Source organism: Rhinolophus sinicus, chromosome 16 (genome assembly GCF_057876585.1).
Source record: "Rhinolophus sinicus isolate RSI-liver-muscle chromosome 16, RSI-T2T, whole genome shotgun sequence".
Classification (NCBI taxonomy): Eukaryota; Metazoa; Chordata; class Mammalia; order Chiroptera; family Rhinolophidae; genus Rhinolophus; species Rhinolophus sinicus.
The window spans coordinates 92,633,608-92,659,027 of record NC_142516.1 but is presented as its reverse complement, the minus strand read 5'-3'; the positions used below and the strand labels follow the sequence as shown (position 1 = coordinate 92,659,027).

Below are 25,420 nucleotides of genomic sequence, written 5' to 3'. Positions count from 1 at the left end.
CGGGGACGCACCCTCCTTGTCTGTAAAAGGAGGAAAATGAGGCTCTACTCCGCAGGGTTATTAAGTGGATAAAATTAGTTGATACAGAAAGCGCTTTGTAAACAGGAAAGTACTTGTTCTTTTGGTTTGGGAAGAGCGTTGCACAGGAAGGAAAACAAAAATAAATAATTCTGAGCATCACGCAGCTCTACCTGGGCTCCTGGCTCAGAAGACATGAGCCAAACCTAAAAGGAATGGTGCTGGAAACAAGAATTCCTAGTATGTTAAATGTCAAGCAATCATTGATTTCCTTACAGAAAAAAACCATAAGCCATCAAACTATATGAGAGATGACAAAGACATCAGTCACCTAGTTGCACTTCAAGGCATTTGTGTCATTACATACGGTAACTTAGAAAATGGGAAATATTGGAGGACCTGGGAAAATACTATAAACCGACCTAAAAAGTACATGGCCTAGCATAGTTTTCAATTTATTTGCACGGCTGTCTTAACAACAATAGCATATCAGTGTTACCCTCCTGGTGCATTAACTAGATAACTTTACATTTTTTACAAATAAAAACAAAACTTTGTATTTGGTTCAACAAACGTTTATTGAGGATATAATGAGGAATCGAAGACTGTCCCTGTCCTCAAGGTGCTCCCTGTCAAGCAGGGGAAACAGACACTACAAGGCCATGGAAAATGCTAGGATGGCAGGAGACACCAGAGCTGTGGGGTACTGCAAGGACACGGGGGAGGGGCAGGAGTGGGGGAGAAGCAACAAGAGGGCTCCACAGAGGAAGCAGTGTTTGCCTAGGACTTGGAAGTTTCAGGGTCATGAGGGAGGAAGGACAAATGGAACGATGTATCAAAAGACGGGAGGCAGGAAAGAATGTTTTCAGGGAGCAGGGTGGATCCCAGGATGAGTATAAGGCAGTAAGAAATGGACACCCTTTGACAGAAATAAAGAACAAATATTGGTGCTACTAATATAATATGGCTTTGCTTCATGATTGGCTATTTGCTCGGTTGTTACATTTCTTTAGAAACAATTTTATTTATAACCTTATTTTTTTTCCAATCACCCCTTTGTTACCTATCAAAATATTATCATGCCTGTCACTGATGAAACATATTAGGAAAAGTGAAAATATGTATTCTTTAAAGTGCTTCCATTTTAAGGATTTTGCATCTACTAAAAACTTTCACTGTCAATAGTACCGTGACGGGCTCTATAAAACAAAGCATTACCCAAGCAGAGCTAAAACTACAAATATTTGAAACTTCTATTATTTTCCTATCAGTGAATGATTCATCATGATTTTCAACAGGTATGCCTTCCAAATCCTCGAGAGAGGTCAGAAACCCATTTTGCAGGTGAAGAAACTGAGGTAAAGAGTTTTCCTTGGTCTCAGTGTGAGAGACGAGTATGTCAAGGAGATTATTGCTTTTGATCATATCCAGTTTCTTAATCCCTCTCAATACTGTTAAGTTTCAGTTTCTTTTGTAAATCCGAAAGGGGGAGCATTTTGAGATTTGTTCTTCTCTGTATTGGAAACACATCACACGATATTCATAAAGTGCTCAAAGTGCATGGTACCGCAGGGAGGGAGCCAGGGGCTCTTCTAGGTCCTTCCTAGAAGAGAGAACCCATAACATCGACTGTTCGTGAAGTATTAAGAGCTAGTTTGCATGTCTCAGAAGTCAGAGTATATGATATGAGCATTTGTTTTTTTGGCATCACAATTAATTATCTGTCTGAAGTATCGTCACTGGATTCTTCTTGGATAAGAAGTACTTCTCTTCTCTTCCTCCAGCTGGTGCACTTGATAACACTGCAAAAGCAAACAAGACATCTTAAAATTAAGGCAACACATACATAAATAATCTGTATTTCACCTTTTCTCTGGTCACACGGCTTCTAATAAATTATGCAGATTATGCGTAGAAGGAACATACTGGTATTTTGATTCCAACAGACTCATGCATAGCATTCTGAAAAGTATGAAAAATGTACAGAAGTTCTTTCTCTTCCATTTCCCTAAAACGTCCACCTGTCCCACTGTCTACTCTGTAGGCCACAAAAAATAGTTCTAACTAAAGTTATTACTGAAGTTCGTGTTCAATAGCTATAATTCAGCACAGATGCCGTCTGGAAATAATTACAATAGCATGTCATTTTAATTTTAAAAATATTGAACAGTGCAGGGTTAAAAAAAATCTCAGAAGGCCATCTACATTTACATTATTAAAAGCATTATTAAAAGGATAACTACCTTTTATCCAGCTGCACTATTTTTTTAGTTACAAAAGTAATATGTGTTCATAACAGAATATTTATAAATATTTGAAGACTAAAATTAAAAGTACGTATTATTCTACTCCCCATGTAGGCAATTCTTATTAAAGTCATTTTGCATGATACAGATGCACCATCTTTATTAAACTATTGCTGGACATTTTTTTTTTTGCCATAATGAACTCTTTATATATAAATTTTGACATTACTGATCATTTCCTTAGATAGGTTTCTAGTAGGAATTACTAGGTGATACTATGAACTTTTGAAAAAAGCTATTGATACGTGTTTATGAGTTGCTTTCCAAAAGTGACGGTGCCCAGGACACTACTACCAGCAACGCACAAGGATGTGTCTCGTCGTCTCATCGCGCACTCACTAGCACAGCAGAAACTTTCAACTTTGCCAATTCCATAGCTGAATAGTCTCTTTCTCAGAAAGAAAGATACCTAGTAAAACTCACCTTTCATCAAAATCACAGAGGAACTGTAACTACTACTGTGGAACGGCCTTACACAGACGTAGCTATTGGAACTGAACTGAGACAATATACGCTGAGGTCGCACTAGGAGTAAGACACGGGCCAGCCCTTGGGACCTCACAGCCCTGGCACAACGTACAGCCCGTGAGCAAAGGTACAGCCCCCTCACCCACAGCCACCCCACTCCCCCACCGTGCTGAGAAGCCGCCCGCCTTGTCCCCCCTTCTCCTGATGCCCATCGCTGTTGTGCTGTCATCACGTGGAACTGGCCACGCCCAGGGGGACAGGTGAGTGAGCTCTCAGCTGGAGGCTTGGTCCCCACGCAGTGTCAGGGATATTTGCTTGGGCCTTTTAGCAACCTCTTACCTCGCTAGCTTACACTTTGTGTTAACTGAAAGGCAAAGGGAGAAATAAATAGTTCTTTTATGTTTATGCCTCTGGTCTCTCTCTTCATTCTATGCACTTACTATTCATCAAAAGAATTTTGTACTTTGCATTCATTTGGATTTTGACATTTAAAAGGGGAGTCATTAAACAAGCCAACTCTCTGGAAAGAATTCCTAAACTCAGTGCCTTCTATCTGCTCTTATCATTTATCTAAGAATCCATATTAAAGTATGTCTTTGACCATTGGGGAATACTACACTCTAGGCAATCATAGTTTGAATATCTATATATTTATTCTTGATGCTAATTTAATCATTTGTTCACATTTAAAGAGACAGAGGGCAACTTCTCAGAGTCTCTATCAAACCCAATCGTTCTTTCTCCTACAGTGTTTCCCTGAAAATAAGACCTAGCCGGACAATCAGTTCTAATGTGTCTTTTGGAGCAAAAATTAATATAAAATCTAGTCTTATTTTACTATAATATAAGACCGGATATAATATAATGTAATGTAATATAATATAATATAATACAATACCGGGTCTTATATTATAATTATAATTATAATATAGTATAGTATATAGTATAAGTATAAATATAGTATAAGACCCGGTCTTATTTTACTATAACGTAAGACCTGGTCTTAATATATAATATAATATAATATAATAGTATAGTATAGTATAGTATAGTATAGTATAGTATAGTATAGTATAGTATAATATAATACCCGGTATAATATAATATAAATACAATACCAGGTCTTATATTAATTTTTGCTCCAAAAGATGCATTAGAGCTGATTGTCTGGCTCAGTCTTATTTTGGGGGAAACACAGTAGATCTTGTCAGCCATGTCACTGCCTCTTCCTTCTTAAGTCTCTGTATTGACAGATGTCTTCATATCTAAAAGTTCTTGAGAAAAGTACATTCTGGAGCCAACTTCAACAGATCTATGTAAGGTTAGGAATTCATTTAACCCAGCTATCCTTCAATAAAATGATTATAAGTAAGTACATACCACAGACTAATCACTGGAATCAGTAAGAGACCCGCAGACAGCAGAAAGGTGAAGCCTGGGAACCATGCGACAGTGGCTGAATAAATTCCATTAAAAGTAGAAACTGCAGTGACTCCGCTGAGTGTTTCTAAGAAAGCAATGCAAGCAAACAGTGTACCTGTTTGGGGTCCGGGTACAGAGGGAAAAAAAGAAAAGGCTAAGTTACACAACAACAAACAACTACTAATGGAGAAAGTTGTTATTCATTGAAAAGAGCAAACATGGGGCCCTGCTTGGTGAATGAAGGCCATTCCCTCAGAATCCCTGAGAAGCCAGTGACCCACTTTGTGGGAGAAGAAGCTGAGGTCAGGGGTTCTTCGTGGACTTGACGTGAGAGATGTTGAAAACAATACAGGTGACCCTTGAACAACATGAAGATGAGGGGCACTGATCCCCTGTGCAGTCGAAAATCCACGTATAACTTAACTTTTGACTCCCCCAAAATATAACTACAGTCGTCCCTCAGTGTCATGGAGCATTGGGTCCAGGACCCCTGCAGATACCAAAATCTGCAAATGCTCAAGTTTCTTATATAAAATGGCATACGTAGAACAATGCATAGTAGTTCCAATGTAAATAGGATAAACGTAACAGGCAAGGAAACTGACGCATTTGAAATCTGCACTGTCTCCCCTCCCTGCCACAGCCTCAGGCATAGCCACAACCACCCCTGATGTTCAAGAGGCTGTATCCCACTCTGTCCCCAGGCTAATCTGTGACACACAGCAGCAAAATCCTCCCCATCCCCAGAGGCTTCTGAAAGGGAAGGTAATCCTCCAATCGGGCGAGAGTGGCAGGTGCCGAGATGATCTTATCATACGTTGTACAATTTGAGTTTGATCCCTCCCTCCAAAGTGACAAAAAAATTCAGTCACCACAAGATTCGTCTGTGTTTGACTCATCAAGTAACTCTGTGCTCTAGTGAAGGTTATGCTACAGTTTGACATTAAGTTATTCTTTATAACGTACTTTTTTTCCTCTAACCTGCTTAAAATTGCCTCCGCCCAGAGGTGGCTCACCACATGAAGAAGAGTGGGGACTCGGCCACCCTTCACACTTGCCACACACGAGGTTTGGTAAAGGGAAGGCCATGGAGCATTGTTCAAGGAGCAGAAAGTGGCTGCAGGGTCAGTCCACGTGCATAATCGGAGAGAAATGGCCATTATGCTACCAATTTTTCATTTTGTCTGGAATCCAAGACCGTACTGACGGAAGAGGTAAACTTCTGGAAGTCAGGCTGGTCATCTTGGTGCATCTTTTTCCCTCTTTGTCAAATTGTGCATCAGCACATTAAAAAAGCCTGTGACCATTTTCAGCCCTCCATGATTTCCTCAGTGTTAAGTTCCCATGTCGTGTCTGCAGACCCTGTCATGAAGCCATCGTGCTGTCCCCTACTCTGTTTGTCAAGTTTACTTTTTCAAGATAAAGTGTAACGCATTTTTCTTATAAATGGTGCACATTATGTAAAAAAATTGTGTTTGATTGGATGGATAAGAAAAGCAAGTTTGAGGCTCACCTTTCATAACTGGCTTATAGTTTATGTGTCTATTTCTAATTCCCCCCAGGTCTTGATTGTTTAGACTGTGCATTGATTTTTATCTACTTAAACTCTTTGCCCCAATATACATTTTCTCACACATTGCTTCAAATTCTTCATTGAATGGTGAGACACACGTTCCTAAAACATAAATATATCTCTGCAGAATATTGTGTTTTTGTGTACGCCTTCCTTTGTCAGTGTCAAATGCAAAGCGACTCTGTTTACTGTGTCCCCAGGGCCCAGCTGTCCTTCACACGGTACACATTTAATATGTATTTGTCAAATGAATGAGTAAAAGCTTAACTCAAGGGCCCAGGTATCAATCACCAAGTAGCACAGAGACTTGCTGCCTTCATGATTGGGGGATATGTTAGGTCAGCTTAATTAGGAGGGAGTCGTCCTACTTGTCTAACTACTTTATGATTTTTTTCACAGTTCTGGTCTCTTGCTACAGTTAAGCATAGCGCCACAGAGGACTGCATAGTCCTGGTCCAATTATGCAAATAGCTCGAATCCATTGTTGATAGAAAATTGGTGAGGCAGTGCCATGTCTGTCCTGACACCGACAACCATGTTATTGTGAAGTAGCGTTAGCTTGTTGTGGGACTGCCCTGAACAATTCAGTGTTTAATAGTTGGCAGCGGTACACTGGATTAAATAAGAAGTGCAATTTAGTGTATTTGCTAAGCTTCTCTTTAGTCCAAAGGACCTCAAATGTCAAATCTGTTTTTACTGTGTTCTAATGACAATTGCATGAAATACACAGGTGATGGTAGAGGCAGTACAGATGGCATTAGATACGAGTCTCACAGCTGTATGGAGCACAGAGATTTCAAAAGAATTACCCCAATGCAGTTTTCTTCCCTTTCTTATTTAAGATAATAGCGATAGTGAGAGGCATGTGAGAACCTCTGCAGGTTTCCCTTCTCTGATTGTTTTAAAGAGCATAATATTTTCACAAAAATATCCCATTTTAAACAAATAACAAAAGATGGAAATATATTCACTTATGGAAATGTCAACACCATAAAAGGATTTCTTAGTTTGCAGTTAAGAACAAAGTAATTATACTCTCCTAGAACAATGGAATCACAATTCATAAAGTTATCACAATTTGGAATAGGAAATGCCAAAATGTAAACGAAACATTTTAAAGTGTCACTACATTTAACAGCATGAAACAACTTTTTAAAAGCCTTTATACATAAATGAAACCAAATGTAAACAAAAATAAACAATACCTTCTGACACATCTATTTTAACTCTTAAGTCAAAGCAGATAGATTTTTCTTTCTTCCCCAAACAGCTTGAAATATAATTCACATACCATAAAACTCTTTTAAATTGTACAACTCAGTGGCTCTTAGTATGTTCACGTTGGGCAACAGTCACCACTAATTTTAGAACATTTTCGTCACCCCAAAAAGAAACTCTGTACCCAATAGCAATCAGTCCCTTTCTCCCCAGCCCGTGGAAAACACTAGTCTAATGTCTGTCTCTATGGATTTGCCTTTTCTGAACATTTCATATAAATGGAATCATTTTATAATAAGTGGCCTCTGTGACTGACTTCTTCCATTTAGCATAATGATGTCAAGATTCATCCATGTTGTAGCATCTATCGGTACTTTCTTTCTTTTTATTGCCAAATAGTATTCCACAGACCACATTTTGTTTATCCATTCATCAGTTCACGGACATTTGTATTGTTTCTATTTTTTGGCTATTATAAATAATGCTGCTATGATCACTGTGTACAAGATTTGTGTGGACATATGTTTTCATTACTCTTAGGTACACACCTAGGAATGGAATTGCTAAGTCATAAGGTAACTCTATTTAACTTTCTGAGGAACTGCCAAACCGGTTTTGCAAAATGGCTGCATCATTTTAGATTCCCACCAGCAGTGTATGAGGGTTCCAATTTCTTCACATCCTCACCAACACTACCTTTTTCATTTTAGCCATCCTAGTGGGTCTCATTGTGGTTTTGATTTGCATTTCCCTGATGCCTAAGATGTTGACCATCTTTTCCTGTGCTTATTGGCCATTTGTACACCTTCTTTGGAGAAATGTCTATACAGATCCTCTGCCATTTTTTAATTAGGTTGTCTTTTTGCTGTTGAGTTTTATGAGTTCTCATATGTTCTGGATACAAGTTCCTTATCAGATGTATGATTTACAAATATATTCTCCCACTCTGTGGGTGTCTTTTCAATCTCTTGATGGTGTCCTTTGAAGCACAAAAGTTTTCAATTTGGATAAAGTCTAACTTACCTATTTTTTCTTTTGTTGTGCTTTTGGTGTCACTGCATAATCCAAGGAAGCAAGTACATTTTTACATACTATACTTACACAGTTTTATATTCCTAAGTGGTTTTCCAGTTAATCATCACCACATAATCTATAAACAGTTGTGTGAATATACAGCTACATCTTATGAGTGGAAAAGAATCAAGAAATATATTTTTTAATTTACTGAATTATGCAGTCTGCCCCAGTGTTGACTATACTGCCATAAATAGAACAGCATAACTATGAATTATTCATAAACAATTAACATGAACATTTGCACCAGGCTCAGATATGCAACAAAGAAAGCTCCAAAGTCTAATGATACTCCTGTGCTACAAAGGGGAAGGCAGATGACCCCATGTGCCTGATATCTAACTAGTAACTAGGTCTAATTAGAAAGCCAATTTTTGTTTTCAAACTTTTAAAAATTTATTTAAGTGTGTTTTTCCAGGACCCATCAGCTCCAAGTCAAGTAGTTGTTTCAGTCTAGTTGTGGAGGGCGCAGCTCACAGTGACCCATGTGGGGATCGAACCGGCAACCTCTTGTTAAGGGCACCACGCTCTAACCAACTGAGCTAACAGGCTGCCCCTAGAAAGCTAATTTTTGTTTACCTTTTGTACTGGTGATTTGCTGTCTTCTCCTTCAGCTGTTTGTTTCTCTCAGCTTGCTCTGTGTTTGGGAGGCTCTGACCCCACCAATTATATGACTTGGTCTTCCTTGATGGTCTGACTTCCTGTTGCACTTGGCCAATGGGATGAAAGAGGAGAGAAAGGTTGTGGTGTTTCTTCTCTGCTCTCTCCCTATTTGTGCAGTCCTCTCTGGGTGCCTCCACACTCCCGAGTGCACGCCTCTCTACTGTGCTGCATTAATGGCTCTTTATTGAACCAGCTGAGTGGGGCCTGTTTTTGCTAGGACTGACTCAGACCCAGGAAAAGAATACAATTAGAGGCTACATATTATATTCTAAGTATTTAAGAGTTATAATTCTGACTAACCGGTAGCTGAGATATATTCTGTCTCCCTACTCTGAGAAATATACCTTTTCTGTGGTTTGGAAGGCCAGATACAAACTTAGACTTCTCAGACCTTTCCAAGTTCCATGTTGGAATCTGGCAGCACTGGGAGAGCTGGCCCGGGCCTCAGTCCCATCTGCAGGCTGCAGGCTGCCGGTATTGTGTTCTACCTCTTCTCCGTCCTGTTCAGAAAGGTCCTTTACACATGGCTGTACACACGCCGCTCTGCAGTTCCAAGGTCAGGCCAGACCCCCTACAGCGTCCCTGCTCGGCTACCCCTTTAGTCTAGAGGTGCGCCCCCTGGGGTCCCAGTCCTCCCTTAGGAGAAAGGGTCTGGGGAAGAGGATCATGCAGGCATCAGTGGACACAAGCCCAGAGCTGCTTATCTGGGAATTATGGGGATCCAGGAACCCAGAGTGTAGTCTAGAGGGGGGAGGTGTTGTGGGCGCCCAGAGGGTGCATCCGCCTGGCTCTGAGGTCTCCTCTTCTCTTGGGGCAGGGTCTGGCCAGAGCAAGCCTTTTAAAACATGCGGCCTCTTCCTAACGTACAACTTACCGTGTTTCCCCGCAAATAAGACCTAGCTGGACCATCAGCTCTAATGCGTCTTTTGGAGCAAAAATTAATATAAGACCTGGTCTTATTTTACTATAATATAAGACCAGGTATAATATAATATAATACCAGGTATAATATAATAGATATAATATAATATAATGTAATATAATATGATTGATATAATACTGGGTCTTATATAATATAACATAATATAAGACTAGGTCTTGTATTAATTTTTGCTCTAAAAGAAGTATTAGAGCTGATTGTCTGGCTAGGTCTTATTTTTCAGAAAACATGGTACCACTCAGTTCAAAAGGAATGTGTGCAGAAAAGGGGCTGTAGAATATTCGGAAGAATCAAACACTGATTGTACATAGATTTGAGTTGGTATAGATTATAGATTCATTATATTCCTTAAGCATATTAAACTCACCTTGTTCAGTAGAAAGAACCACTTTTGACATCATGGATCGGAGAACAGAGAGCGGCACAATAGTGAAAAGGAAGGGCAGCCTGGCTGTGAGAGAAATGGTGGGAAATCAGAAAGCTAACGGTCAGTTTTAAGTGTGAAACACCTTCTCTCCAAGTAGCTCATTTTCTATAAGCGTCCTAACTCATTGCAGCTAAAGAGCGAGGTAATTGTAGAAGTCTATTTAATGAATTAAGATGGACTATAGACAAGTCAGTTTAAGGTTAGTTTGCTCGCAAATCCTTATTCCAGCCCCAAGAACAAGAGTTCATGGAAGTCCTAGGTCCAATTTATGTAATCTGCCAGCTTAGACTGGTCTGCCATTTCCCTCATTATTGTAGTAACCTCTTGTGTAGCAAGTTGTGACTTAATTCGTTTTTTCTGTTTGTTTTTGATTTTTCAGACTTGGCATATTGGATGTTAGCATTCTTTTATTCTATCGATTCATTTATTGATAAATTGGTTCTTTCTTTATCTTCTTGCTAATTCATCTTTGTGGCTGAAGAACTTCATGGACACAAATTGCCTCTGGCCTTACATCACGACCCTTTTAATCCGTAGTATTTTTAGGTATGTGATAGCATAGCAATATATCACATTTGCAGATCACTTTAAAGTTTTCAATGTGCTTCCACATAGATTAACTTACTTGGCCGTGGCAACTCTAAGGAAGAACTAGCACTTGTTGAATACCAGGCATTATGCTCACTGCTTTACAGTCATCTCTCCTAATAGTCATTATAACCTTCTGAAGTAGGTAGTACTAGGCCCATTTTACAGATGAAAAAATGAAGACTCAGAGTACTTAACCTTCCCAGATCACCTAGTGCTAGAGATGGAAATTGAGCCCGATGCTGTTTGGTCACTCTGCTTCCCTGTAAGGTAGCAAGAGGTTAACACTACCTTTGTAGGAAAGACTAAATTGGGCCTTTCCCAAAGTCCCAATTTACAGATCTTGTAGCACTTTCAAATGCAGTATCTCACTCAAGCCCTACAAAAACCACGTATGAGGTAGGTAGTTAAGGAAGCAGTCCAACTTGCCAAACAGTAATTTCTGAAATGAACAATTTGCTGAAAGATCAATTGGCAAAACCTTATTTTAACAAATATTCTTCTTGAATACATTCAATGAATATGAATTTTTCTAATAAATTTGTTGAGTATACTTTATATAATTGTCATTAAAATTCTATGGAAAGTAGCCTTCTTAGCAGCATTTTAAGAAAGACTCAATTTGGTGAACCTGCTATATTGAAGAACTGAGTCATAAGAACAATGTTTCTCAAAACATTTTTTTTTCTTTTTTTGGCAAATTTGGAAAGTTGTGGTTTATTCAGTGAATTTTTTAAAAGCAAATTGGTGCTCGGCTTCTGGTAAGCCAGCTTTTAACAAAGTACCTTTAATTGAACTAGACTGCATTAAATAGAGAATTTTATATTAAAGTTTCTCACCCAACAGACACATTCATTTTAGTTAGTTCTAAAGCGACATTTGTAACTTACCTAAAAGCATCACCAGTGTTGTTCTCGCAAAAGCAGTCATAGCCATTCCTGCCATGGTGGTAACAATTCCAATTAAGGCCATGTAAATATCTTCCATACAGTAAGAAAAAAGCCATATTCCCAGGAAACTACTCAGAAAAGAGACACTACCCAAAGCTGATCCATAACCTATAAGAACTTCATTCCAGCAGAGCGGTGAATCCAATTCATAGAGGATAAAAATGGGGGAAATGCCAATTATCACGAAAAAATAAGCGATCATTGTGAAAAGTAACAAACAGAGCAAAGACCGTCGCTCACGAGAAGCATTTTTAAAAAGCATGTAAGTTCGGTAAAACAGGTTTTTAAAGCTTTCACTACATGATATGGAAACATTCTGAGATGAAGTCTCTTTCATTGAATCACCAAGAAAAAATAAAATATAAATCAAGTTCACAGTAAGAGCCATACTAACAATTGAAAAGGACCACACAAAGCCCAGTTCTCTAATAAAATAGCCAGAAGACAGTCCTGTTAATCCAGTAATAACTCCAAGGATAAAGTCAATGATAGCTATTCGAATTGTTCTTTGTTTCTCTTCTTTACACTGATCAACTATGTAGGCAAAACTGGCTCCCAAAAATGTGGTAGAATTGCCACAAAGTGCCCCAATGAAGGTAGATGCAATCAAAAGCTGGAATGGGAAGGCAAAATAGGAAAGCAAACAGAGCCAGACGCTGGTCGCGAGCGCACCGGCAGAAGACAAAATCAAAGGGAATTTTCGTCCACGATGATCGCTCTGGGACAGAAGTACGAACGTGGACACGAGACCGGGAATTAAACCACTTATGTCCATCTGCAGATTGAAAAGAGACACCTTTTTCTGAACTTCCTGCAGAGAAATAAAAAGAAGACAATGTGTTTACAGAGGTTTATACAATGCACAGAGAGCAAACAGCAGGGTGCGTGCTTTTCTTCTCATCGCCAGTAAGTCTGGGATGGGGACTCTGGTGGTGGGTTTGGTACAGCTCAAATCTTCACCCAGTTCCCAAAGCAGACATCAGGCATCAGGAAGTGACATCATCATCAATGCTCAGTCATAATAGTCAGGGACCACAGTGAGGACTTTAACCCTTAGAAATAAAAATGTGTGTTGGTGTGTGTCTGTCTCACATAGAGAATCCATAGACCCCCAAAGCCTTGGGGACTGGCCAGATAATGACTTTTCTTTCTTATATGAACAGCCAGCAGTAAGAAATCAGATGGCTGTCCTAACACCAAAGAATTACTCTTTCCCATGATACATCTGTGTTCTCTAACGGGGAACAGATATCATGTGTAAATGTCATATTTGATAGACACTTATTTAGCAAGAGCTAGGCTGTCCTTTTCACATGTGTCTTCACAAATAGGTTCGTGAGAAACTTATCCCTTTATTTACTAAAAATTAAGATAAAAACCCCAAGAGGAGCTTTGCATTGACTAGAGATGGTAGCAGGCTGTGAGCCAAAGACTGAGATAAAGTCAGCTCCCTCGAGGACAAAAACAACCATGAACCCACAGATTAGCAGCTGCAACAACTGTTACACTAGTTGTTTGATGGGAAGAATTTGGGGTGATTTAGAAGCATTTTCTGCTTGCCACATCTCTGTGTTTTCCAAATTTTACATAGAGTATGTGCCATTTTTATAATGGGAATTACTAAGCTCGTTTAAAAAACATCTATTCATGTAATATTTAGAAAGCACCCCAAACAATCAAAATATCACATACTGAATCATTCTCTTTTTTAAAATAGTGAACCTATTTTTTATTTTTACATATTCTTGTAATTCAAGCAATTCCATGTTGCCCGGAAATGTTCCTGTCACTCGGACTCAAAACTTAGCCATCTTAGTTCTGGCCTTTCTTTCACCCACGCCCCACCAGCACCATCTAGCAGCCCACCCGTGCTTCTCAGCCTCCTGTCCTTTGCAGTCCCACAGCTGCCACTGGAATAACTCTCATTAGTTTTCACCAGGACCACTCTGGCATCTGACGGGGCTCTTTATTCAATTGACTAAGTGCCAGTCTTCTGACTGCAGAGCACAGACACGACCAATGTCTTTCACCTGCCTAGGAGCTTCAGTATCTGTCCTTGTTCCTAGGACGGAGCAAGTTCACCATCCTCAGGCTGGTCCTAAGGCCGCCCAGAGGTGGTCCAACCTCACTTTCAGCATTACCCCCACTCACTCCCCAAAGACTCTCTGTATTCCAGACACAGTCTTACATTACATCTGTCCCAAAACACATGTAATCTCTCCTTCCTCTGAACCTTCTCACAGGACAATTATCATTCCCCAGTTATACTTTTTTGCATAATTAAAAGCTTGAGCTCTGGTGTCAGATGCATCTGGATTCAAATCCAGCCAGTTCTTTACACAGTAATTGGAATGACCTTTAAAAATACATATCAGCTGCTGTCACTCCTCTGCTCAAAATCCCCCGATGGCTGTCCTTACGCCAGAATAAATCCAAGTCCTAGCAGTGGCGTGGGTGGCCCCAAATCATGACTTCTCTGATTTAGCTCCACTTCCTCCCTCCTCTCAGCTAACATGCCACTCCCCAGACACCCCATGCTCATTCACTTTTGTACTTGCTCTTCCCTCCTCCTGATTGTCACCCAGCTCACTTCCTCAATTCAAATGTCACCTCCTCAGAGGGCGTCCTGTGACTGGTCACTCGATCCAAAGCAATTCCACTAACCCCACCTAACGCTCTCTCCCCTTATCCTGCCATCTTTTTCTTGAGAGACGTACCACTCCTTGACAGGACATAATACAGTAATTGCTCCAGTGATTGTGTGCCTTCTCCACTGTGCCCTGCGTTCCTGGACGGCTGCAGCCTGGTCTTCCTCCCCACAGCAGCCAGCTTCTAGAACAGTGCTCGGCACAGGGCAGGTACTCCGTACTGAGTGAGTGAATAATCAGGTAAAACCTGCCTCTGGAGCTTGCTAGCTGTGTGTGATCCTGACCAAATTATTTCTCTATACAGCTTCTGCATCTGACAAGAGGGGATAACAAGCGCCCAACCTTGCAGCCCGTTGTGAGAATTAAATGTAAAGTAACTATAACATGTTGGGCACAAGGCCTGGATACATGCTCAGGGCTTACTCAGTTTTAGATGTTTCTTTTTTATTAAATCAGACTTCCTGAGCACATCTTTTTATCTCCTACAGATACAAAGCCATCAAGTAAATACTTATTGAATAAGTAAATAAATGAAACAGTTACCTTTTAATCAACTGCTCAGCAAGATGTCTTGTTTTGGGGTTCCTCTTCCCACTTCTCCCTGCCGCCCCCAGTCCTGTCTTCTCCTTTCTGTCTGCTCTCATTCCCAACCCAGTCTTTCCCACAGGCTGCTCTCCTGGTCTCTGGCCTATGCTTCAAAATACTGGTTTTAACAAAGACAAACTCCAAGCATATTTCAAACATAAGTCAAAGTTGAGACATTGTTGTGTGTGTACCTTTTAAACTCTGGAGAATTATGTAATATATCAGGGTAAATGGGAGGCCACAGAATAAAGGAAGTGCTGTTTGCTACTTGAGCTTCAACAGAATGACAATGTACTGAGACAAGTAAATTAAGGAAATCATATCTACTTTAAAGCAGTCACAATTTCATAAGCCAAAATGTAGATATTAATTCCAACTGAATATAAAATATTCCTTATGCGCTGGTAACAAGGGATTGTGTCAGCTATAGAAAGGTTTATATACAAATTCTTCAGCAAGGCTAACTTCACGATTTGTTGGGTAACCCTAAGCTGTCCCCTCCACTAGCGAAATCCCTGTCTTGAAAGTTGTCTGAAGAGAATAGACCCCAGTGGCCAATTGAACACTTCAAAATGAATCATTTAACAACGGAAGGAGGGAGTGGTAAGGGGATTAAATATTCCTTCCTCCACAAAAGTCAACAAACATCCCTAGAATTTCCTACCTCTTCACCCTTAGCCAACAGTTTCATTCCCACGGCCTCCCCATTTTGTTAAGCGGTCCTTTAGAGATTAATTTTACGCTGGAGAGAATTATGTAGGTTACCTCATTGTGACAGGGTTCAGAAAACTTGACGATTTAAAAAATAGATTAGATCAGTAATTATTTATATGAGTATATACATATTATATATCTCTCAACCCCAGGTGGGTTGAAAAATAAGACTTTCATCCACATAGACTTTTAAAGTGTTACATATAAGTGAAATAGCTGTTACTCTTCTTAGTCTGTATCTAGAAATTCATATTATCTTTCATTCCAATATATGTGCACGTATGTGTATTTGTTAGGTAGGAAGGATTAAGAAATATAGTATAACCATAACAAGTTCAACACATTGTCATATTATGCACACTTCTTAACACACAATTGATCTTTTAGGGGAGTAGCAAAAAAATCTGAGCTGGAGAAAAATCATTCATTCAGGGACTGACCCTGTGCTATGACATCTGTTTTTAAAAATTTTATGAAATTTATTGGGGGTGACATTGGTTAATAAAATTACATAGGTTTCAAGTGTACTGTTCTATAGCACATCATCTGCATATCGCATTGTGTGCTCACCACCTGAGGTCAAGTCTCCTTCTATCACCATATATTTGGTGATACAAGGTGAGTGAATGGGACAAAGAGGCAAACTGCAGAGGCAAGTTCCAGAGGCAGCTTTCACGTGATTCTTCACTCACCAAATATCACCTTCTTTATGCGCTGGTAACAAGGGATTGTGTCAGCTATAGAAAAGTTTATATACGAATTCTTCAGCAAGGACAACTTCACGATCTGTTGGGTAACCCTAAGCTGCCCCTTGACCCTCTTTCACCTCCCTCCCCCCCGCTGCTCCCTTTCCCTCGTAACCACTATACTGTTGCCTGTGTCTATGAGTTTTGGTTTGTTTGTTGTCTTGTTTGTTCATTTGTTGCTTTCTATTTTACATCCCACAAATGTGTGAAATTATATGACTTTTTAATTTTTCTGTCTGACTTACTTCGCTTAGCATGATATTCTCAAGATCCACCCATGTTGTTGCAAATGGCAATATTTCATCTTTTCTTATGGCCGAATAATATTCCATTGTATATATGTACCATATCTTCTTTATCCAATCACCTATCGAAGGACAATTCAGCTATTTCCAGGTTTTGGCCACCGTGAACAATGCTGCAATGAACATAGGGGTACATATATTTTATGTTTTCTTTTTTTGGGGGGTAGATACCCAGAAGAGGGATTGCTGGGTCTGATGGTAATTCTATTTTTAATTTTTTGCAGAACCTCCATACTGTTTTCCATAATGGCTGTACCAATTTACATTCCCACCATCAGTGTATGAGGGTTCCTTTTTCTCCACAATCTCTCCAATGCTTGCTATTACTTGTCTTGATGATAGTCGTTCTAACAGGTGTGAGGTGATATCTCATTGTGGTTTGGATTTGCATTTCCCTAATAGCTAGTGAAGTTGAACATCTTCTCATATATCTGTTGGCCTTTTGTATGTCTTCTTGGGAGAAGTGTTTGTTCAGCTCCTCTGCCAATTTTTTAATTGGATTGTTTGTTTCTTTGTTGTTGAGTTGTATGAGTTCCTTATATATTTTGGATATTAATCCCTTATTGGAGGTGTTGTTTGCAATTATCTTCTCCCAATCGGTTGGTTGCCTTTTTGTTTTGCTGATGGTTTCTTTTGCTGTGCAGAAGCTTTTTAGTTTGATATAGTCCCATTCACTTAATTTTGCTTTTACTTCCCTTTCCTTTGAGGTTAAATTAATAAAAGCCTCTCTAAGACCAAGGTCCATAAGTTTGATACCTATGTTTTCTTCTATGCATTTTGTTTCAGGTCTTATATTTAGGTCTTTGATACCTTTTGAGTTAATTTTTGTGTATGGTGATGGACAGCAATGTAGTTTTATTCTTTTGCATGTGGCTTTCCAATTTTCCCAGCACCATTTATTGAACAGGCTGTCTTTTCTCCATTGTATGTTTTTGGCTCCTTTGTCGAAAATTATTTACCCACATATACGTGGGTTTATTTCTGAGCTCTCAATTCTGTTCCATTGGTCTGTGTGTCTGTTTTCCTGTTTTGACTATTGTCACTTTGTAATATAATTTGAAGTCAGGGAGTATGATACCTCCGGCTTTGTTCTTTTTTCTCTGGATTGTGTTGGCTATTCGTGGTCTTTTGTAGTGCCATATAAACCTGATGTTTTGTTGTATTTCTTTGCAAAATGCCATTTTTTATGGGGATTATATTAAATCTGTACATTGCTTTGGGTAATATAGCCATTTTAACTATGTTGATTCTTCCAATCCATGAACACAAACTATCTCTCCATTTCTTTGTGTCTTCAATACATAGGTCTTTAACATTCTTTGGTAAGTTTATTTTATTTTATTTATTTTTTAAATTTATTGGGGTGACAATTGTTAGTAAAATTACATAGATTTCAGGTGTACAATTCTGTATTATGTCATCTATAAATCCCATTGTGTGTTCACCACCCGGAGTCAGTTCTCCTTCCATCATCATAGATTTGATCCCCCTTACCCTCATCTCCCACCCCCCACCCCCTTACCCTCTGGTGGTAAGTTTATTCTTAGGTATTTTGTTCTTTTTTTTTGCAAAAGGAATTGTTTTTTTCATTTTTTTATCTGAAATTTCATTGTTTGTATATAGGAATGCAGTGGATTTTTCTACATTGATTTTGTATCCTGTAACTTTACTGTATTTGCTTATTGTTTCTAATAGTTTTTTTGGTGAAATCTTTAGGGTTTTCTATACAAAGAATCATGTCGTCTGCAAAAAGTCACAATTTTACTTCTTCATTCCCAGTTTGGGTGCCTTGTATTTCTTTCTCTTGCCTGATTGCTCTGGCCAGGACTTCCAACACTATGTTGAATAACAGTGGTGACAGGGGGCATCCTTGTCTTGTTCCTGATCTTAGAGGAAAAGCTTTCAGGTTTTTCAACATTAAGTATATTAGCTGAGAGTTTGTCACATATGGCCTTTATTATGTTGAGATACTTTCCTTTTCTACCCATCTTATTGAGGGTTTTCATCATAAGTGGATGTTGTATCTTGTCAAATGCTTTTTCTGCATCTATTGATATGATCATATGATTTTCATCCTTTATCTTGTTAATGTGGTATATCACATTGATTGATTTACATAGGTTGAACCATCCTTGTGCTCCTGGAATGCACCCCACTTGATTGTGATGTATAATATAATCTTTTTAATGTATTGTTGTATTCTATTTGCTAGTATTTTGTTTAGGAGTTTTGCATCTATATTCATCAGAGATATTGGTCTGTAATTTTCTATTGTGTTATCCATGCCAGGTTTTTGTATCAGGGTAATGTTGGCCTCATGAAATAAGTTAGGAAGTATTGCTTCTTCTTCAAATTTTTGAAAGAGTTTGAGAAGGACAGGTATTAAATCATCTTTGAATGTTTGGTAGAATTCACTAGTGAAGCCATCGGGTCCTGGACTTCTACTTTTGATGACTGTTTCAATTTCCTTATTATTTATCGGTCTATTTAGATTTTCTAGGTCTTTGTAATTTAGTCTAGGAAGATTATATATTCCTAAGAACCTGTCCATTTCTTCTAGGTTATTATTGAATTTGGTGGCTTATAGTCTTTCGTAGTATTCTTGTGTGGTCCTTTGTATTTCTGTGATGTCCATCATAACTTCTCTTTCATTTCTGATTTTATCTATTTGAGTTTTTTCTCTTTTTTCCTTAGTGAATCTAGCCAGAGGTTTGTCAATTTTATTAATCTTTTCAAAGAAGCAGGTCTTTGTTGCATTAATTTTTTATATTGTCTATTGTCTTTTGTTTTCTATTTTGTTTAATTCTGCTCTAATTTTTATTATTTCCTTCCTTCTACTGACTTTAGGCTTTGTTTGTTCTTTTTCTAATTCCTTAAGGTGAAATGTTACATCATTTATTTGGGGTTTTTCTTGTTTCTTGAGATAGGCTTGTAATGATATAAACTTCTGTCCTATTATCACTTTTGCTGTATCCCAAAAGTTTTGATGTGTTGTATTGTCATTCTCATTTTTCTCTATGTATCTTTTGATCTCTTTTTTTATTTCTTCTTGGACCCAGTCGTTGTTTAGTAGCACGTTGTTTAATCTTGACATATTCGTGGTTTTTCTTACTTTCTTTTTGCAGTTAACCTCCAATTTCAAAACATTTTGGTCACAGAATAGGCTTAATATGATTTTAGTCTTCTTAAATTTGTTAAGGCTAGTTTTGTATCACAACATATGATCTATCCTTGAGAATGTTCCATGTGCAGAATGTTCCATGTGCATAATCTTGTGTTCTGGGATTTAAGGCTCTGTAAATATTGATTATGTCCATTTGGTCTAATGTGTAATTTAAGGCTGATACTTCCTTATTGATTTTCTGTTTGAGTGATCTATCCATAGTGGTCAATGGTGTATTTAGGTCCCCTACTACAACTGTGTTTTTGTCAGTTTCTCCTTTTAGTTCTGTTAGTAGTTGCTTTATATATTTTGGTGCTCTCAGATTTGGTGTATAAAATTGATAAGTGTTATGTCTTCTTTACATATTGTACCCTTTATCATTATAAAATGTTCATCTTTGTCTCTTTTTACCTTTTTTTCCTGAAATCTATTTTGTCAGATATAAGTACGAATGCACCTGATTTTCTTTGGATACCACTTGCTTGGAGTATTATTTTCTATCCTTTCACTTTGAGTTTATATCTGTCCTTATAGCTGAGATTTGTCTCCTGAAGGCAGCATATGGTTGGGTTTTCTTTTTTCTTTTTTTTTCATCGAACCTGCTATTCTGTGCCTTTTTTATTGGTGAGTTCAGTCCACTTACATTTAGGGTGATTATTGATGTATGAAGATTTCCTATAGGCACTTTATCTTTTGTTTTCTGGTAGCTCTGTGTCTCCATTGTTTCTTTTCCCTTGTGCTTCTGTCTGTTATTTTAGTTTTGTGGTATCATCTGATTTTTTTCTTGTTTCCTCTTTTTTATGTTATGTGTCTCAGTTCTTGATTTTTTTTATTTTTGTTGTTATCATTAGGTTTATGGAAAAGAAAGTTTCATATATATGGTAATCCTTTTTCTTCTAATTGCATCTTATCCATTCCCCTGTGCAAATTCAGACCTTTATTCCCTCCCCTTTTATATTCTTGTTGACATCTCTTATTTTTAGGGTTACAAGAACAGTCCACAAACCCCTACACTTCTTTTAGTGAACAAGTGGCCAGAACCCACCCAGCAGAGCTGGATATTGAGACAGAAGCTCAGGGAACATTTGTTCTTGGATTTAAAGGGAAGAGAGTATGCTCTGAGAAGCAGAGCAGGGACAGTATCCAGAAAAGGGACTGAAGATGATGGTGGTGCCTCCTGGAAACCAAATATGTTCCTCTGCCTAAGGAGCAAACAGTGAGAAGGCCGCCATGCCCTGTCCCAGTTGTGGGTGGGAGTAGGGGTGTTTTCTAGTTCCCTAACCTGAGAAAAAAACCCTTTGCCCTAGAGCACCAACTTTAAGGGAAGGGATCCGGGGCAATATGTTCTCTTGAATATTAATTCAATTAAAAAACAATAAACGAAACAATAATTAATTTAAAAATGAGACCACTGCTGTGAGCAGTGGGAGGGGGGTTGAGGGGGGGAGGGGCTTTCAGCAGCTGGATTAGGCCAGAGGTGGGCCCAATACTAATCACCTGCGTAGTCACAGAGGCCACCAAGGTGGCTCCCCTCACCCTAAGGGGGCAAGGGCAGCTGACTTTTCCAATGTTTAAGTCCTCTCCTTCTCCATCCCTCCCACTGCTGCCAGGGGTCTGGTGAGGCTATTGAACCTTCAGAGAGAAAGGAGACTGCCACAGAGGAGATGGGAGTGCTCTGAAATGTTCTGAGAGAAAGAAGAGCCAATGTCACAGAGGAAGGGGGTTTTCAGTGGCCAAGGCAGATTAAAGGTGTCAGGAAACTTCAAACAAGAAAGCGAACTGAAGAAAGGCTCTTGGTTTAGGAGTTCGGAGTTTTACTGGTTCCCTTCTGAGATGGTAAGTGCCATGTCCTCTCTCATTTAAAACCTCGTTAGACAGTCCTTTTTATCACGTCTTAAGGATATTTTAATTTCTTACCTCCTGGAATGCAAAAATCGGGCTGCTCTTGTTTTTTTCACACTCAGAAATATTGCTCTCGGCCTCCATGCTGTAGTTGCCCGTTTCGTCCCATATTCTCCTGTACACGTATTGTGTTGTCAGGGGAGAGGTCAAAGTCATTGCAAATGCACTGAGGCAGATGGCAGGCTCTACAAAGAAGAGCTTCATACTGCTTGGGGTAGGTAGCTGAATTCTATAAAAACGAAAAAGGAGAGAGTTAATCAGTTGCGTTCTTATCGGAGAGGCTAGATTTTCACTGATGGGAAAGAGGAATTCCGTGGAACAAACAAGTAAACTAGGGAACAGAAAGCAGTAAGCACTTCCAAAGAGAATACCTTTTACCTGGAACAGGGTGCTGGATAAACCTGAGACTGTCATACTTTCCGTTTTCTAAGAGGAGGACCTGGTAGGGCTCAAACCGCCTTGAAGACGATTCTTTAAAATCATAAGTTGTCGCCTCCTTTGGTGATTCAGTGATCACACTGCTACGGCTGTTCCCACAGGGCACACTGCCAGCGGGTTTTCATAAGGGGAACGGGGTTCCTCCCAGACGCGACAGTGCGCCACTGTTTGTTACTGTCATCTGGCTGCTTGTTAACCGTGGACAGGAAGGAGTCTTTTAAAAAGCAGCTCTCAACCGTGAAGAAACTTTCTTTTTTCCTTTTCCTTTTCTTTTTTTAAACTCACCCTACGGTTACAGTCTTCGAGCCAGGCCCGGGGCCCGCTCTCCGGGGGCTGTCACCTCTCGGGGAATGCCCTCCGCTCCGCTGCGCCTCCCGAGCAGCGGGTGTCCCCGGAGGTGGGGCCGCACCAGGATGCGAAGGTCAATATCCGTGGATTCGACCACAAATGCACCTGCCAGGGAGACTGCAGCCCGTATCTGAAAGCAAACCTAGGAAAGCGTACTTCCGCGTCCAGAGTGACCAGGGTCCCTGGCTCGGCTCCTCCGCCACCCCGCGGACTTGGCCCGGCGAGCTTGGGGGCGCGGGGGCGCGGACAGCGGCTCCTGCCCAGGAGGCTGGCGGCCGGCGGGTCCCTGGCCAGGCTGTGCTGCGCGGTGACTCAGCCCCCGCCCGCTGGAGAGGCGGGGCGGCCGGAGTGCGGGTCCGACCGCGGGGCTGTCATTGTTCCTGGATTGGTCCGCTCCGACGTCGCTCTCGCGCGCCCGCCCTCGGAGACTCGGCCCGAGCCCGCGCCGCTGTCACTCCTCCTATCTGCGGTTGCCGAGCGTGCCTGGGTCCAATACTGTTTTTCATAGAAGCACACAGGGATCTGTTGCAAAAGTAACGTGTTGGGCCTGCACCACCCCGTAACATCACGGCTAGCCGGGCAAGGGCCCTAAGAAGAAACGCAGAGGAGGGGTACTGGGTAGGGGGCACCCGGGGAGGGTGCAAGAGAGACTGTGCTACTGGCAGAGTTAGGCTTCTTCTGGAATGCGCTCGCTGGCTCTTACTACAGTTGTGACCTTGGGCAAATTGTTTCATCTCTGTGGACCTCCATTTTTCTATCTGTCGAGTGGGGCTAACAGTCTTCCAGGATGATTGTAAGAAACCCTCCACGTGTACATACAGCACAATCCTGGGACTGCGAATGCCAAGAGCACACCTGCCTTTGACTGAGCTGGGTTTATTACCATCTTGTAGGGAAGAAGAATCATACACGGGCAACTCTAGTGTATCTCTGTAGAAGGTGTTAGAATTTATTATGGGACTTGGGCTTCTGTTCTGTCATTTGGGGAAGGTTTCAACAAAGCAAAGCCCGCGCTGGATCGGATGCTATTAGAAAGGGGGCGGGTGGTAACTCTGTGACTATATGGTGAATCTTATTCAGAAGGAGTGAAGACTTCTGAACGAAGACTTCTAGACGGAGGCTGAAGCCGTACTTGATAAGAAGCAGCAGTCACTCCTATGAGTCATTTTTGGTCATTTTTGTGGTTTAGATCATGTGTTCTGACAAGATTATGGAGTGGTCTTGTTTTCGTTTTGATCATGGTTACAGAACGGCCTTGTCTGATGTTAGTGTTCTGTGAAATTATTTATAGTCCACAGAAGACGGAGGTCTCAAACAGCTCATAGCAGCGCCCAGGCCAGCACCTGGATGCCACAGCTGCTTTCTCTTCCTCAGCGCTCAGTAAATGACAGTTAGGTCACAGAATGAGTCAGAAGTCTTAGATCTGATTACTAATTACTGCTTAGTAGCTTGTAACCTTGGAATTGCCACTTAACTTCTCAGCTTCTTCAAAGGAGCATTTATAAAGCACTTATTATGAGTCTGAAACAGTGGAGCATGGATGTTGGAAAGAAGGTATGCAAATGTGAACAAGGCACAGTTTCCTAGGAAGACAGATATTTTAAAATTTCCGTACATATTCAAAGTGGGATGGGTCAATGAGAGCAGCTGACTCTGACCAGGAAGAGTTGGTATGGAAGGGTCTGACTACCCCACAAGAACACAAAGAAGAATAAATGAATGGTCTGTGCAAAAATGCTTTTGAAAATTACAAAACATTGTATAATCTTTAATTATTGTCACTAAATAACATCAGGTTTTGTGCTAGCTGAATCCACTTTCTGAGTGTTTTGGCTGGCTTAGACCCTCTTGTTAATTCTCTTAACTGTCAGAAGTCCACTCACCACTTCAGGAGCTTAACCCCTGTAAAATCAAGAAGGCCAAGGTCATGCCCCAAATCTCAGTATCTTAAAACTGTAAAGGTTTATTTATCCCTTGAGCTACCTGTTCATCTGGGTTCACTGGGGCTTCACTCCTGGACACAGATTAATGGAGTCACCATCTGAATATTATTGCTGGCTTTGGGGCAGAGAGAGGAGAACAGGGTGAATCTGACACCAGCTTTTAAAGGTTTTCCCCTAGAAATTATATACGCCACTTCTGCTTACAGTTTGATTGGCCAAAGCAAGTCACAGGACCATGTGGAGAAGCGCAATCCTATTGCTCAGAAAGAGAAGGATATGTTAGTAAATAACTTTAATGACCTCCTTGTCCCCAGGCCATGACTTCTGTGACAATCCATAGAAAGGAAAAGGCATGTAGAAGGTGTTCTTTCTTATGGCCACTAAGAATTAGTATCCGCTATACTGACAGGCTTTGCTATCTCTACTCTTCCACAAGAAAAAGAGAGCCAGGTCTCCGTAATTTATTCTGATGCATCTCTCCATGGTTATAACAATCGTTATGCAAGAGTTTTTCTTTTTCCCCAAATAATATTAACTGCTTGAGTATGTATTAAATGAAAAAAGCCTTAACCAACTGTCAACTGGAATCTGCCACTGTACTGGGCACTGTGGATGAAGCAAAAGTTAACACAGCACCATGAATTGTCACAAAGAAGTTTCCATTTATTTGGTAAGAAAAGATGGGATATGTGAAAGGAATAAAAGTGATTCTGAAACCAAGTTTATGGAAATCATCACAGACCAGTAACTGCCACTCACCTACTGCTGTTGCTGCTTCTCACAGGCTAATTATTGCTCAAGGCTTCTTCTCTCTGGAAGACTGGAATCGAATATAAAATCGAGGGGTGCAAGGAGGTGTGGCCGTTCACTGGGCACAATCTCCCTTACAGTGTTTCTGAAACATGGGTCAGCAAAGTGTTCTCCAGGGCAAGGTCTCCGGAAGTATTGTGACATTTTATGTTTTCAGTTCAATGACCTAGA

General features: G+C 40.2%; 1 protein-coding gene across 6 annotated transcripts; it reads right to left on the bottom strand.

Annotated features, from left to right (window-relative positions):
• Nucleotides 1–571: 571 nt before the first annotated feature.
• SLC46A3 (solute carrier family 46 member 3) lies at nucleotides 572–22,850 on the bottom strand. Of its 6 annotated transcripts, none has more exons than XM_019736564.3 (6): nucleotides 22,434–22,837; nucleotides 21,726–21,939; nucleotides 11,588–12,458; nucleotides 10,050–10,133; nucleotides 4,173–4,329; nucleotides 572–1,820 (listed from the first exon to the last, which is right to left on the bottom strand). In XM_019736564.3, the coding sequence occupies exons 2-6, from the start codon at nucleotides 21,912–21,914 to the stop codon at nucleotides 1,736–1,738; spliced, it is 1,386 nt and encodes a 461-aa protein (XP_019592123.1). In that variant the 5' UTR covers nucleotides 21,915–21,939; nucleotides 22,434–22,837; the 3' UTR covers nucleotides 572–1,735. The 6 variants fall into 6 exon arrangements, with proteins under 6 accessions (XP_019592123.1, XP_019592124.1, XP_019592125.1 ...); XM_019736565.3 differs by having other exon boundaries at nucleotides 22,653–22,830; XM_019736566.3 differs by lacking the exon at nucleotides 22,434–22,837 and adding an exon at nucleotides 22,082–22,247.
• Nucleotides 22,851–25,420: the final 2,570 nt, after the last annotated feature.

Bases quoted from the DNA above. Each gene is read 5' to 3' on its own strand.
- SLC46A3 (XM_019736564.3), bottom strand. From the start codon at position 21,914: ATGAAGCTCTTCTTTGTAGAGCCTGCCATCTGCCTCAGTGCATTTGCA. The intron at 12,459-21,725 runs GTAAGAAATTAA...ATTTCTCTGCAG, and splicing joins CGATTTTTGCATTCCAGGAG to GAAGTTCAGAAAAAGGTGTC. The intron at 4,330-10,049 runs GTGAGTTTAATA...GACCCCAAACAG, and splicing joins GGTTCTTTCTACTGAACAAG to GTACACTGTTTGCTTGCATT.